Here is a 12,303-nt window from a genome sequence, read left to right as displayed (position 1 = left end):
AGTTTGACAATCAACCAATCAATCGCATACTAATACATGAATAGTTGAACCAGTCATTTGAAATCCTTATATCCATTTCGCCATATTAGGGCACAAGCATTTTGTTACAGTACTAAATGATTCAGTTCTTAAGGCAAACTAAGGATCACACACTTTCTTTGGGCCCCAAAACCCTCAAAGAAAAAGGTAGAACAGAAAGCTGTCCCAACTACAATAGGAAGCATATATATATCAATAACAAAGATATCTTACAAACAAACTAGCCAGTAGGACAAACACCTACCTGAATTAGGATAAGCAGCATCAAAGTAAAATATACATAAACTATTGAGCTTTACATAAAGCTGCTCAAAATTAATCTTTAACCCCTAAAAATAAAAGCAAATAAACTGCAAGTATTATACAGTAAAAAGAAGAATCCATCTATAGAAGATATTACACGAACTTCCTCACCAATTTCTTCATCCACTAAAAACTTCTTCAATCATCATCCCCATCTTCCTCATCAACCTCGGACATTGACCTGTAAGATTCCTCTTCTCCGGAAGATCCAGCAGCTACTCGCTTGTTATAACCATCCTTGTTCTTATGATATTCCGCCATCCTTTTCTTTGCCTCAGCCATGTAAGGAGCTTTTTCAGCATTTGACAACTGTTTCCACTTGCCTCCACCAGCTATACCTTCAGCGGCCACAGTTTTATTGTATGGATGCTCCTCCTTGAACTGCTTCCTGAACTCCTCCATGAAAAGGAGGAAAGCACCTGCAGGCCTCTTGGGTTTGTTAGGATCCTTGGCAGACTTCCGTCCTCGCTTTTCGTAGAAAGCACTTGCAGGCGGCCTCTTAGGTTTGTTAGGATCCTCGGTAGCCTTTTTTGCTTCTTTAGACTCGGGAGCTGTTTTCACGCCAAGCATGTTATCAGGTTTGGCAACAGATTTACCTCCTATCATGATGAAATCTCCAGGGTTGAACGATATGAGAAAAACAAAAAGATATGCCTACCTTCATTGTCAGGAGGTGAGCATGGGCTTAAAGGGAAGGGATAAGAAGGGCTTTGGGGAGGAACTCAAAGGCAATCTCATACTTATAGTCACGATGATATACAAGTCTTTAACTATGCTAAAGAGTCCTCTAATAAGTTTTATAGAACTAGCAGACTTAATATAAGGACGAGCAATTAGGAGTTAACCCCAATTAGCGGGTATGATCTGATATGCATCATGTCTGTTCATTGAGTCTCATTGATTTTGTACATCCATAGATAAACTGAAAGCAATTAAATATACCAAGAAAGGGGTCAATGTTACCTGGATGTGAATAGCATGGATTTCCACCATCTTTAGAGACACGGGATGGATCAACTTTTTCTTCCTCAGAATCTGATAATTCTACTATCTCCTTAAAGACTTTCTTCACTTCTTTAGTCTCTGGAGCTTTCTTCTTCACACCGAGCATGTTATCAACTTTGGCATCAGATTTACCTACTTGCATGATGAAACCTCCAGGGCTGAGAAATGAACGAGAGGAGAAAAACAAAGAAATATGTCCTAATTTCTTTGTGGGGTGGTAGTGTGGGCTGAAAAGGAAGGGATAACAAGGGCATTTGGGAGGGACTCAAAGGCAATCTCATACTAATAGTCACAATGATATACGAGTCTTTAACTAGGCTAAAAGAGTGTTTTTATACTGAAATAGTAAATTTAATACAAGAAACAACAGCAGTTAGGAATTAACCAAGTAGTCGGTATGATCTATAAGCATCATTTGTTTTCATTGTGTCTGTCATAGGTTCTAGTGCATCCATAGATAAACTGAAAACAATTAAATATACCAAATTTATAAAGAGGTGGACCTTACCTGGATGTGAATAGCATGGATGTCCCCCATCTTTGGAGCCACTGGATTGACGAACCCTCTCTTCCTCAGAATCTAATAGAATTACTGGCTCCATTTTTACTTCATTCGCTTTCTTAGTCTCAGGAGCTTTCTTTTTCATGCCAAGCATGTTATCAGCTTTGGCATCAGATTTACCCCCATGACAAAATGAACCTAGACAGAGAACCAACAAAGAGGTAAGTCCTTGCTTCGTTGTGGCATGCTGAGGCTTCAGGTAGGAATGGCGATGGGGCGGGGCAGGGTGGGGCGAGTTCTGTCTCAACTCGCCCCACCCCACCCCCACACCCACAACCTCGTCCACCCCAACTCCCCCCCCCGGGCAAGTTTTCCTTCTTTTTCTTTTTCCTTTTTCCCACTTTGTTACGCACATTCAGTAATTAATAAATTTGTATAAATCACAAGTTTATCGTGAATCACAAGTTTAACATAGTGATATTTTTATCGTGAATCAATACGAATAATACTTTTTAACCAGTTTGATGAATTTATTTGTGATAGAGCATTTCTTTAATGTTATGGTTTTTCACTAGAAAAACATATTAAACACTGAATAACTTGACCCATTTGAATAGCAATATCCAAACAAAAATATGAATTTCTTTTCATTCAACAACTAGCCATGACAGAATATGTTTACTACTAACTATTAACTTTGACTCAAGTTTAGTAGTTACTTGACTAACTTGCAGATTACTAATTTCCAAACATAAAACAGAGGACTAAGCTTTTCACAAATATTTTTGTTCCTGAAGCTTGGTCTATTCACCCAATTTTCTCTTTCTTTTCTTTTTCTCATTTCTCAAAACAAAAAAAAAAAATATTGGATTACTGTACTGGAAAACAATAACATGGAGCTTTTTGTTTGCAAAGAAACGAGTCTTAAACTTGGATTCCTCTAACCTGCAACCCGCCCCACACCGCAAAAGGACAAACCTGCCCCACATCCACACCCGTTGTCATTCCTAGCTTCAAGGAGGGACTCAAAGGAAATCTCATACATATAGTCACAATGATAAAAGAGTGTTATAAGTTGTTCAGAAATACTAGCAAAATTCAACAACAATTAGGACTTATGCATCATTTGTTCACATTGTGTCTGTCATCAATCTCATGGATGCATGGTAAACTGAAATTAAAACAATTAAATATACCCAATGTATAAAGAAAGAGATCATGGTCACCTAAATTTGAATAGCATGGGTTTCCCCTATCTTTGGAGCCACCTGATGGATCACCCCTCTCTTCCTCAGTATCTGATATTATATCTATTGGCTCCATTTTTACTCTCTTCGATTTTCTTGAAGCTTCAATGTTCTCTACCTCTTTTTCTTTCCCTTCCACTATTTCTACCTCATCCTCTTCCTCTTCCTCACTACTGCTGAGGTCCTCAAAAGGTCGAAGATTTCTACTATGTTTCTGGGAGTAGAGCATGACATGGAACGTCGATTTATCAATGAAAAAGAAGCGCAAAAAATCCCCTATCTCCAGCTTGTGATACACCACGAACTGTGGCCAATCTTCTTCACATATGAAGTAATTCGGCTTTTCTTTCTCTATTTTTGCTTCCCAGGACATCCCAGCTACATCAGTTTTCAATAAGCACGACTTGGCCAACATCTTCTTGCGTTCTTTCACAAAATCAGACGGCATTTGCTAACAAAATCAGATTAGCAAAACTCAGTTGGAAGAAGTAACAACCACAAAGAAAAGGGGGAAAAAAAAAAAACAAGAACGTATACAGATCATTAAGTAAAAGGGAAACTTACTATTTTATCCATAGAACCTTCTTTAAATAGAAGCATGCACGATGGGTGCTTGTCAAGATCCATTTCCATTTTGATAATCCAAGGAGAAGGCTAATGTTGCTATTTAGGAAAGAAGAAAGAGGCTAGGAAGATGGTAGAAAGAAGCTGCTAGCTAGTGAAATCTTATGTTTGGTTTACTGTTATCATTTGTTCTTTGATCAATGCAACAAAAAGTATCCACCATTTGCACATTAGCTGCGGACAACTTGCAGTAGAAAAATAATGTGTAATGCAGTAGGTGTTATTGTGTCAAAAATCAGTGAAAAATCATGAAAGGTGAAGAAAATGAAGAGACAGTACAAGCTCTGAGGAGATTTGGGCAAAATAAATCATTAAATGAACGAAAACAAATCAGTAAATGCAGTTGGACTTGACCAATTAGTACTATGTTTTTCAAAAGTTGTACTCCATAACATAAATTAATGTATACAATTTTTAGAATCTTTTAAAAGTAACAGTTTTAATAGTACGTAATTTTTATAACATGTTTTTAAATATATAGCTAGAATTTAAAATGTTGCCAAATTATTATGAAATATATTTTAAATTTTGCATAGTCATAAATTTCCCTATGGTTCGGATTTGTGTAAATAGGCTGAAAAAAAATCAACTTTAACTTTTATTTATGCAAACAAAGAGGAATTAATGAGCAAACTTTTATCGTGTCCGGGTACGGACAACTGGAGGATTGTTTGTTTTATTATTCTCTGCATATTATTCAGAGGAAAAAAGACAAAAACGTTGCTTGGTGGATAACTGAAATTGAACACACAGTACGCAGATATTCCAACTTCAGGAAATGTGTGTCACCAGTCGCCTGCCAGCACTATTGCCAAACCTTTTATTTGCTTTTCCTTTTCTCATTTTTCTGTTTAATAGCCATGCGATCTTCGCATAAGTTTACACGTATATATCTAAAGTAATTTTTTATTAATATTTACATGAGGCAAAAGAATCCACTCCAAACCTTTTCATTGTTTCTTTTGCACCTGAATTCTTTAATAGTACGCTTGCACTGTTGGTAGCAATAGAAACGCTACCAAACTTGCAATAAAGGCGACAAAATGCAAGCAGGACCTACTAATGTGATGTATATAAATGATCAATATATCAATTAATTGCATATAAAAAGTAGTCCCTCTGTTTCAATTTATGTGAACTAATTTCCTTATAAGTCTGTTAAAAAAAGAATGATCTCTTTTTATATTTAGAAACACTTTACCTTTATGCAATGATTTATGACCACACACAATATATATGACTTATTTAACACCACAAGTTTAAAAGTCTTCTATATTTTTTTAAACTCGGTGTCTAATCAAATGAGTTCACATAAATTGAAACGGAGGAAATAATATTTAACTAGTTGAACCAGTCATTTGAATTCTTTATATCCAATGCACTGTATTCGGACACAATGCAGTTCGTTACAATACTAAATACTGAGTAACTCGTTTCTTAGGGCAAATTAAGGATGACAGACTTTTCTTAGGTCCAATATACCACCGTTGACAAAGTGGAACAGAAAGTTATCTCAGCTCCAATAGAGAACATACATCCATAACGAAGATTTTTTACAAACAAAGTAGACAATTTTTTTATTTTTTTTTTAGGTAATGAGGAATTTTACTAAAATAAAATCGGCAGTAAGCTAGTGCTTCAAAACATAATTACAAATTGGGCATTTCGTCTAAACTCCATTGTGTCTAACGTGGCATCTACATCCTTAACGAAAGGAGAATTGCACCAAAAAACTAGCAGAGTAAGAACTCTGAACTTAAGTCAATGGAAGAGAAGATCCTAGCCTAAAAAAGGGCAGCCCGTGCACTAAGCTCTCGCTATGCGCGGAGCCCGGGGAAGGGCCCGACCATAAGGGTCTATTGTACGCAGCCTTACTCTGTATTTCTGCAAAAAGGCTTTTTCCACTACTCGAACCCATGACCTCCTGATCACATGGCAACAACTTTACCGGTTGCCAGAAGATCCCAGCCTACTGAAGTGAAAAAAATGACGATCACAGCGTTGTGAAGAGAAGAAGTATTATAGATATAATGACATGATCTTTGAGAGGTGAGTATCCCTACCAAGCATCATTACAAAATTTTCCTATCATTTCCAAGTAAGAACAAATGTGCTTCCAAACTCCTGTACAATGAGGTGCTTTTGATGTACACTTCGGTGAACCACGGATCACCATGATGGAAGAGACGAATTAGATGGAAATCCATATATAATAGCCAAGAAGGACAAACACCAAGCTGAATTATGATTAAGCAGCATCAAAATAAAGTGTACATAAACCATTGAGCTTTACAAGCAGCTGCTCTTACTTCATCTTTAAGCCCCAAAATTAGAAACAAAAAGATGAAAGTATTACACAGGAAAAAGAAGTCGTCAAATGTAGATGATATTAATACAAGCTTCTTCACCAATTTCCTCAGCCACCAAAAACCTCTTCAGTCGTCGTCCTCCTCTTCCTCGTTAACCTTGGACCAATACTTATGATATTCCTCTTCTTCCATAGATCCAGCAGCCACTCGCCAGTTATAAAGATCCATGTTCTTTTGATATTCGGCCTTCGTTTTCTCTGTCTCTGTTATGTAAGGAGCTCTGTCAACATCTGACAACTGTTTCCACTTGGCTTTTGGTTTCTCCTTCATGAACTGCTTCTTCAACTCTTCAATGGAAAGGACGAAAGCATTTGCAGGCCTCTTAGGTTTGTCAGGATCATTGGCAAGGTTCTGTGCTCGCTTAACAAAGGAAGCAGGTCTCCGTTCTCGCTTAACAAAAGCAGTTGCAAGCCTCCGTTCTAGCATAACGGAGAAAACACTTGCAGGCCTCTTAAGTTTGTCAGGATCCTTGCGTACTTTATTAGCCTACTTGGTCCCTTGGCTCTCTTCTTCACGCTGAGCATGTTATCAGCTTCGGCATCGGATTTACCTCCTTTCAAGATGAAACCTTTTTAGGGTTGAGAAAATGAACGACAGGGAGAAAAACAAAGAGATAAGGCCTAGCTTCATTGTGGCACAATAAAGTGAGTGTATGTGGGCTGAAAGGGAAGCGATAAGAAGGGGTTTGGGAAGGGGCTTTAAGAAAATCTCGTACTTGATCACGATGATATACACCCTAACTAGGCTAATATAGTGTTTAAGTTAGTAACAAACTTAATACAAGTACAAAATTTGGATTTAACCTCAGTTAGCCGGTGTGCATCATTTGTTTTCATTGTGATCTGACATCGATTCTCATGCATCTATAGAAATACTGAAAATAAATAAAATATACAAAGTGTATAAAGGGATACTAGATGTCACCTGAATGTGAATAGCATGGATTTTCCCTATCTTTGGAATGGAGCCACTGGATGGGTCGACACTTTCTTCTTCAGGATTTGATGGTTCTTTTGGCTCCATTTTAACTTTGTTGGCTCGTCTTCCGACTGTTGAGTTCCTCAAAAAGTTGGGTCCCACGAAGGTTTCTATAACATTTTTGAGTATAGGGCAGGACTTGGAAAGTTGATCTAGCAATGAGAAATAAGAGCAAGATATCCCCCAGCTCCAGTTTGTGACTGTAACCAGTCTCCCAGCTCCAGTTTGTGACTGTAACCTGTCTCCCTGCTTAATGAAAATTAGACCTCTCTCGCACTATCTTTGCTTCCCATAACATCTCTACACCGGTTTTCAGTAAGCAGGTCTTGGCCAACATCTTCTTGTGTTCTTTAAAGAAAACAGGCGGCATTAGCTAACAAATGGAAGTCTCGAGTTTAGCAAAACTTAGTTGGAACAAGATTTAGACCTCAAAGCAGAAAAGCAAAAATGAAGAATAAAGAGAAACTAGAGAACTTACTATTGTATCCATAAAACCTTCTGTAAATAAAAGCTTGCAAAAATATGGATGCTTGTCGGGATCCAGTAGCGGCTTGGCGGGATCCGCTAGCATGTTGGTTGAGAATTGAAATATAGAAAAGGCTGTTATACAATGTTTGATGAGAACCTATGAGTTCACCCTTTTAGTGTTCACCACCGGAAAGTTTACCAAACTAGTTTATGAGACCTGGTCCCTAAGCCGTTTCCACAGATAATGACAAAAAGTAAATAAGGCAGGACATTTATGTGGAAAACGCTTTGCTCAAAGGATTAAAAACCACGACCTACCTCAGTAGGATTTCCAACTTCACTATACTGAACAATATTCATATTACAACCTATTACAACCTAACAATTAAACTCGTAATTCCCCTCCCTTACAATGTTTCTATTGTAAGCAACTCTCGACTACTGCTAGCAAAGCAAACTAATACACCTTGCCTATACTTAGACAAGTGTGCCACTCAAAGGTTAAATGGGTGAATAGCCCACAAATACCTTCTGAGAATTTAAACTAATACACTTAGACTAACTCTAGCCCAGTGTACCACCCAAAACTTGTAAAGATAAACTTCTTACAAGCAATCCCCTTGGAATTCGAGCACCTACAAACAGCTTCTTAAAAGAGAAGAGTAGGTTTACAATTTATAGAACAAAGGAACAAAGACTCAACAACCTAAGGACTTAAAGCATCTTCAGTTCAGGGATCTGGTCCTTTGGTTTGTTGAGGCTTTGTTCTTAAGAGCACCTTGAGAGGGGTGACGGCTGCACTTGAGAAAAATATGATTTTCAAATTTGTAAGTGTTAGGTCAAACTAATCCCAACATATTGTATATATATGAGACCAATATAGAGAGCATGTGAGAAACATGTGATCATGAATGGTGGCTTTCCAAAGATTAGTAGCTCCTAGCATACATACAATTGTGCTGCTGCAGTTCTGCCAGAACTGTGCAGCAGCTTTACTAGCTGTCATGTTCCATATAGTGCTCAGGGGAACTGATCAGGAACTTGGTCCTTTGTGTGTTTATCATATCATCAAAACTACGACATATTATAATTCATCAATGTTGCTATTTAAGAAAGAAGATGCTATAGGATTGATATCACAGGAGATGGTAGAAGAAACTGCTGGTGAAATCTTATGTTGGATCATTAGGACTTATACAACTAACAACAACAATTAGGACTTAACTCCGTTTAGCCGATATGATCTATATACATTGTTGACACCTAATTTTCACCTCATAAAACGCATATTCCAATTTTCAAATTTCCCAGAGTCCAAGACGGAGTAAGGATGCCTTTTAAAATTTTGAAAATTGAAAAATCCCGAGAAAATTGCAAAAATTGACGTTTAATTATTATTCTGTAAACGGAAAAGGGTCAAAAATACCCTTGAACTATCAGAAATGGATCACATATACCCTTCGTTTGCATTTGGTATCAAATATACCCTCGTCGTTACTCAAAGGGACCACTTATACCCCTCATGTTAACAGACCCGGTTAGATGCTGACGTGGCAGTGCCACGTGGAAAAAATTATCCACGTGGACGGCCACGTCAGCCCCTCTCCATCTTCCTTTTTAGTTCATGGGTATTTTTGACCCCTTTTTTGTAGTTTTTAATTTTTTTTTTCTGAATTTTCTACACCACCACATAACCCCCCCCCCCCCAAAACACCCCCCCGCACCCCCATTTTTTTTTTTTTAAGTTTTAAATTTTTTTCTGGATTTTCTATACCACCCATCCCCCCCCCCCCCCCCCCACCCCAAAAAAATTCTTAAAAAAAGTTTTGAAAGTTACTTTTTTTGAATTTTTACACCACCCACCCCCATGACCCCCCTTCCACACCCCACCAACCCTTCCAAAAATTTTAATTTTTAACCATGCAAACTTTCAATTCTTATAATTTTGTTATAAAAGGTAAATTAAATAGTATAAAGTAGAATCAAAAAAGTTTTTATTTTTACACCAGCACCCCCATGACCCCCCCCCCCAACGACCGACACCCCACCACGCCTCCAAAAAAAGTTTTAAAAAGCTTTCTTTTTTTATTCTCTACACGCACCCCCTACCCCCGCCCGAATTTTCTACTTCATATTTAATTTACCTTTATAAAAAAATTTATAAAAATTGAAAGTTTGCATGATTAAAAATTGAAAATTTTGGACGGGTGGTGGGGCGTTGGGGAGGTCATGGGGGTGGGTGGTGGAGGTGGGTATGTGGTGGTGTAGATAATCCAGAAAAAAAAAACTTAAAAAAAAGACTTTTTTAAAAGATATTTTTGGGGGGTGGGGGTGTGGAGGGGGGGGGGGGGAATGTGGCGGTGTAGAAAATTCAGAAAAAAATTTAAAACAACAAAAAAAAAAAAAAATTTGGCGGGGTTGGGGGTGTGTGGGGGGGGGGGGGGTATGTGTTGGTGTAGAAAATTAAAAACAACAAAAAAAAGGAGTCAAAAATACCCCTGAACTATAGAGGAAAAGGGAGAAGGGCTGACGTGGCCATCCACGTGAAAAAAAAAATCCCCGTGGCACTGCCATGTCAGCATCTAACAGGGTCTGGTAACATGAGGGGTATAAGTGGTCCCTTCGAGTAACGGCGAGGGTATATTTGATACCAAATGCAAACGGAGGGTATATGTGATCCATTTTTGATAGTTCAAGGGTATTTTTGACCCTTTTCCATTCTGTAAAAATTGACAATTACAACAAATTACGAGTTAATAACTATAATTCAAAAAGAAAATAATATCCCGCTCCGTCTAACTCGGGAAAATTATTAATTAAGACGACGTGTGAATTATGACTCATTTTGACCGCATTTTTCACATTTTTAAATATTCTCTGGAACTATATTAATATTAGGCTCGTTTTGAAGCTAATTTTCTAAATTTGCGAGTGTCAAAGTTTAAATTAGCCTATGATAACTATTTTATTTAGTTTTATGTTGTTTATATTATTTAGTTACACTTTCATTTTTCACCAGCCCGATATTACATTCTTCTCTTTGGCGATTTGAGGAGTCCTATAGAGCCCTGAAACTGCTTAGTAAGAATTAGAGGCTTTGAAGTAAGAGATAAGGCTAAAAAAGGAACTCTGATGGATCTGCACTCACCTAGTTGACTCATTAGAATGGGTTAAACCTTAAATGACCCTGATCATGTCTGAAATTTGCATGAAACTGAATTTGTGATTGGATCTTCTTGTCTGAGACTAATTATGAAAAATCTGGATATAAATGAACCTAGAATCATTACTTTGAAGCTAAATGGGTTTTTCACACCTATGTCTATCCCAAGGTCTAGTTTTTTATAAACTTTGGAGTTCCTATGCATAATCTCTTGCCACTACTTGTGTTTTTTTTTTTTTTAAAGTGAAAATATGTCTACTGTTTTTCTTTTTTGGCCCATAATGAGTGACATGAATACTTTAGGACTTGCATTGGGACCCCTTTACTATATTGTGACATTGCTATAACTTGTCCTCATATATGCTAATTGACATGGACTACGCATTAGAGTGTTTATTTTACCTATTGTGTCCAGTGAACTTTGGTCTTGCTGAATCTTTTCTCATTAATCTGATTCCAAGTTGTGTTTATTTGGCTGTGCTTTATTAAGTTTAAGAGTACAAATTTGAGTATAAATGCATGATATAATGTGAGTTTTAGGTGGATATAAGAGGGTACGCTCTTCTTGGTGGTTTTGCCCTCTATATCCTAGGTATATGAGAGGTATATCAAGTATATTAAGTTGTCTATACGTAGTAAATTTCAGAGAAAAACATTGTATTTAAGTGGTATATTAATGTATATCACAATCTCTATACTTAGAAAATTTTAAAGGGGATAAGGGAGTATGTCAGTGGTATACCAGTGGTATATCTGTGTATACCATGTTTCTACGCTTAGAAAAATTGAAAGATGAAACTGTTGTTGGGCCAATAAATGGGATTGGCCTTGTGAAACTATTTTCAGTTGATTTATACCTACTTTTGGGCCACTGAATCGTTCAGATTTGGTCTTTTAATTATTGGGCTTAGCCCAAGAGTCGTAATTTATTCTTGGCTTTGTAATAATGAATTATAGTCTAAATTTCGTGCTTAGTTTAAATTATTTAATGCATACTAATGTACTTGTATACCCTTTTGAATTTGACCCCCAAAAATCGTTGGTGGGCTTCTACGAGGCCCACTACATATCTAGATCGAGTCAACCCAACTTGGAGAAAAAAATGGAGCATACGTTTTGGACCCGAGGATTTCCCCAAATGCATAACATATTCTTGTTGGGCTTGGTCGGCCCAATATCCCTATCTCTTTATTTATTTTTGCATTTAAATTCTATACTTGTGTATTTATCTATAAACTGGAACCCTTAAGGTTACCCCATATTTAAAGTTGCCTATACCCGATTTCTAAAACTATGTAAAATCAATTTTGCAAACTTTAATAAGACTTATGAATTCAAACGGATTGACTTAATATGATTTGGACTAAAAATGACCGATTTCATAAAAATATGGGACTGATTTGGACATTTACGAAACATATGGACTTGAAAGTATGGACTGATTTGGACTAAACTTGTGGGACTAATTGTGACTATTTAGACTTAGATTAAAAAAAAAAAAAATTGGCTAAAACTTGACCAAAACATAGAATAAAAATGGACTATATAATATACTATTAATATATGAATTAGAATAGTGTGCCTAAAAATTATTTTTGTTAAATA

At 37.0% G+C, this 12,303-nt stretch overlaps 2 protein-coding genes across 2 annotated transcripts; both read right to left on the bottom strand.

The window, feature by feature from the left end:
- Positions 1-230: 230 nt before the first annotated feature.
- On the bottom strand, positions 231-2,894 carry LOC132624343 (high mobility group B protein 6-like). The gene is made up of 4 exons (XM_060339136.1): positions 2,828-2,894; positions 1,856-2,047; positions 1,306-1,479; positions 231-941 (listed from the first exon to the last, which is right to left on the bottom strand). Exons 1-4 carry the CDS (start codon positions 2,892-2,894, stop codon positions 481-483), a joined length of 894 nt encoding a protein of 297 aa, XP_060195119.1. The 3' UTR covers positions 231-480.
- A 3,261-nt stretch (positions 2,895-6,155) lies between these two features.
- Positions 6,156-6,515, bottom strand: LOC132624342 (high mobility group B protein 2-like). The gene has a single exon (XM_060339135.1). It carries the CDS (start codon positions 6,513-6,515, stop codon positions 6,156-6,158), a length of 360 nt encoding a protein of 119 aa, XP_060195118.1.
- Between the last annotated feature and the right edge of the window lie 5,788 nt (positions 6,516-12,303).

The sequence above is a fragment of the Lycium barbarum genome, chromosome 12, assembly GCF_019175385.1.
Source record: "Lycium barbarum isolate Lr01 chromosome 12, ASM1917538v2, whole genome shotgun sequence".
Classification (NCBI taxonomy): domain Eukaryota; kingdom Viridiplantae; phylum Streptophyta; class Magnoliopsida; order Solanales; family Solanaceae; genus Lycium; species Lycium barbarum.
This window is presented reverse-complemented; position numbering and strand designations above follow the sequence as displayed.

Coding starts and splice junctions, on each gene's coding strand:
- LOC132624343 (XM_060339136.1), bottom strand. CDS start 2,894: ATGTATGAGATTTCCTTTGAGTCCCTCCTTGAAGCTAGGAATGACAAC. Junction 1,480..1,855: donor TCCATGCTATTCACATCCAG/GTAAGGTCCACC, acceptor TCATGCAAGTAG/GTAAATCTGATGCCAAAGTT. Junction 942..1,305: donor TCCATGCTATTCACATCCAG/GTAACATTGACC, acceptor TCATCATGATAG/GAGGTAAATCTGTTGCCAAA.
- LOC132624342 (XM_060339135.1), bottom strand. CDS start 6,515: ATGCTAGAACGGAGGCTTGCAACTGCTTTTGTTAAGCGAGAACGGAGA.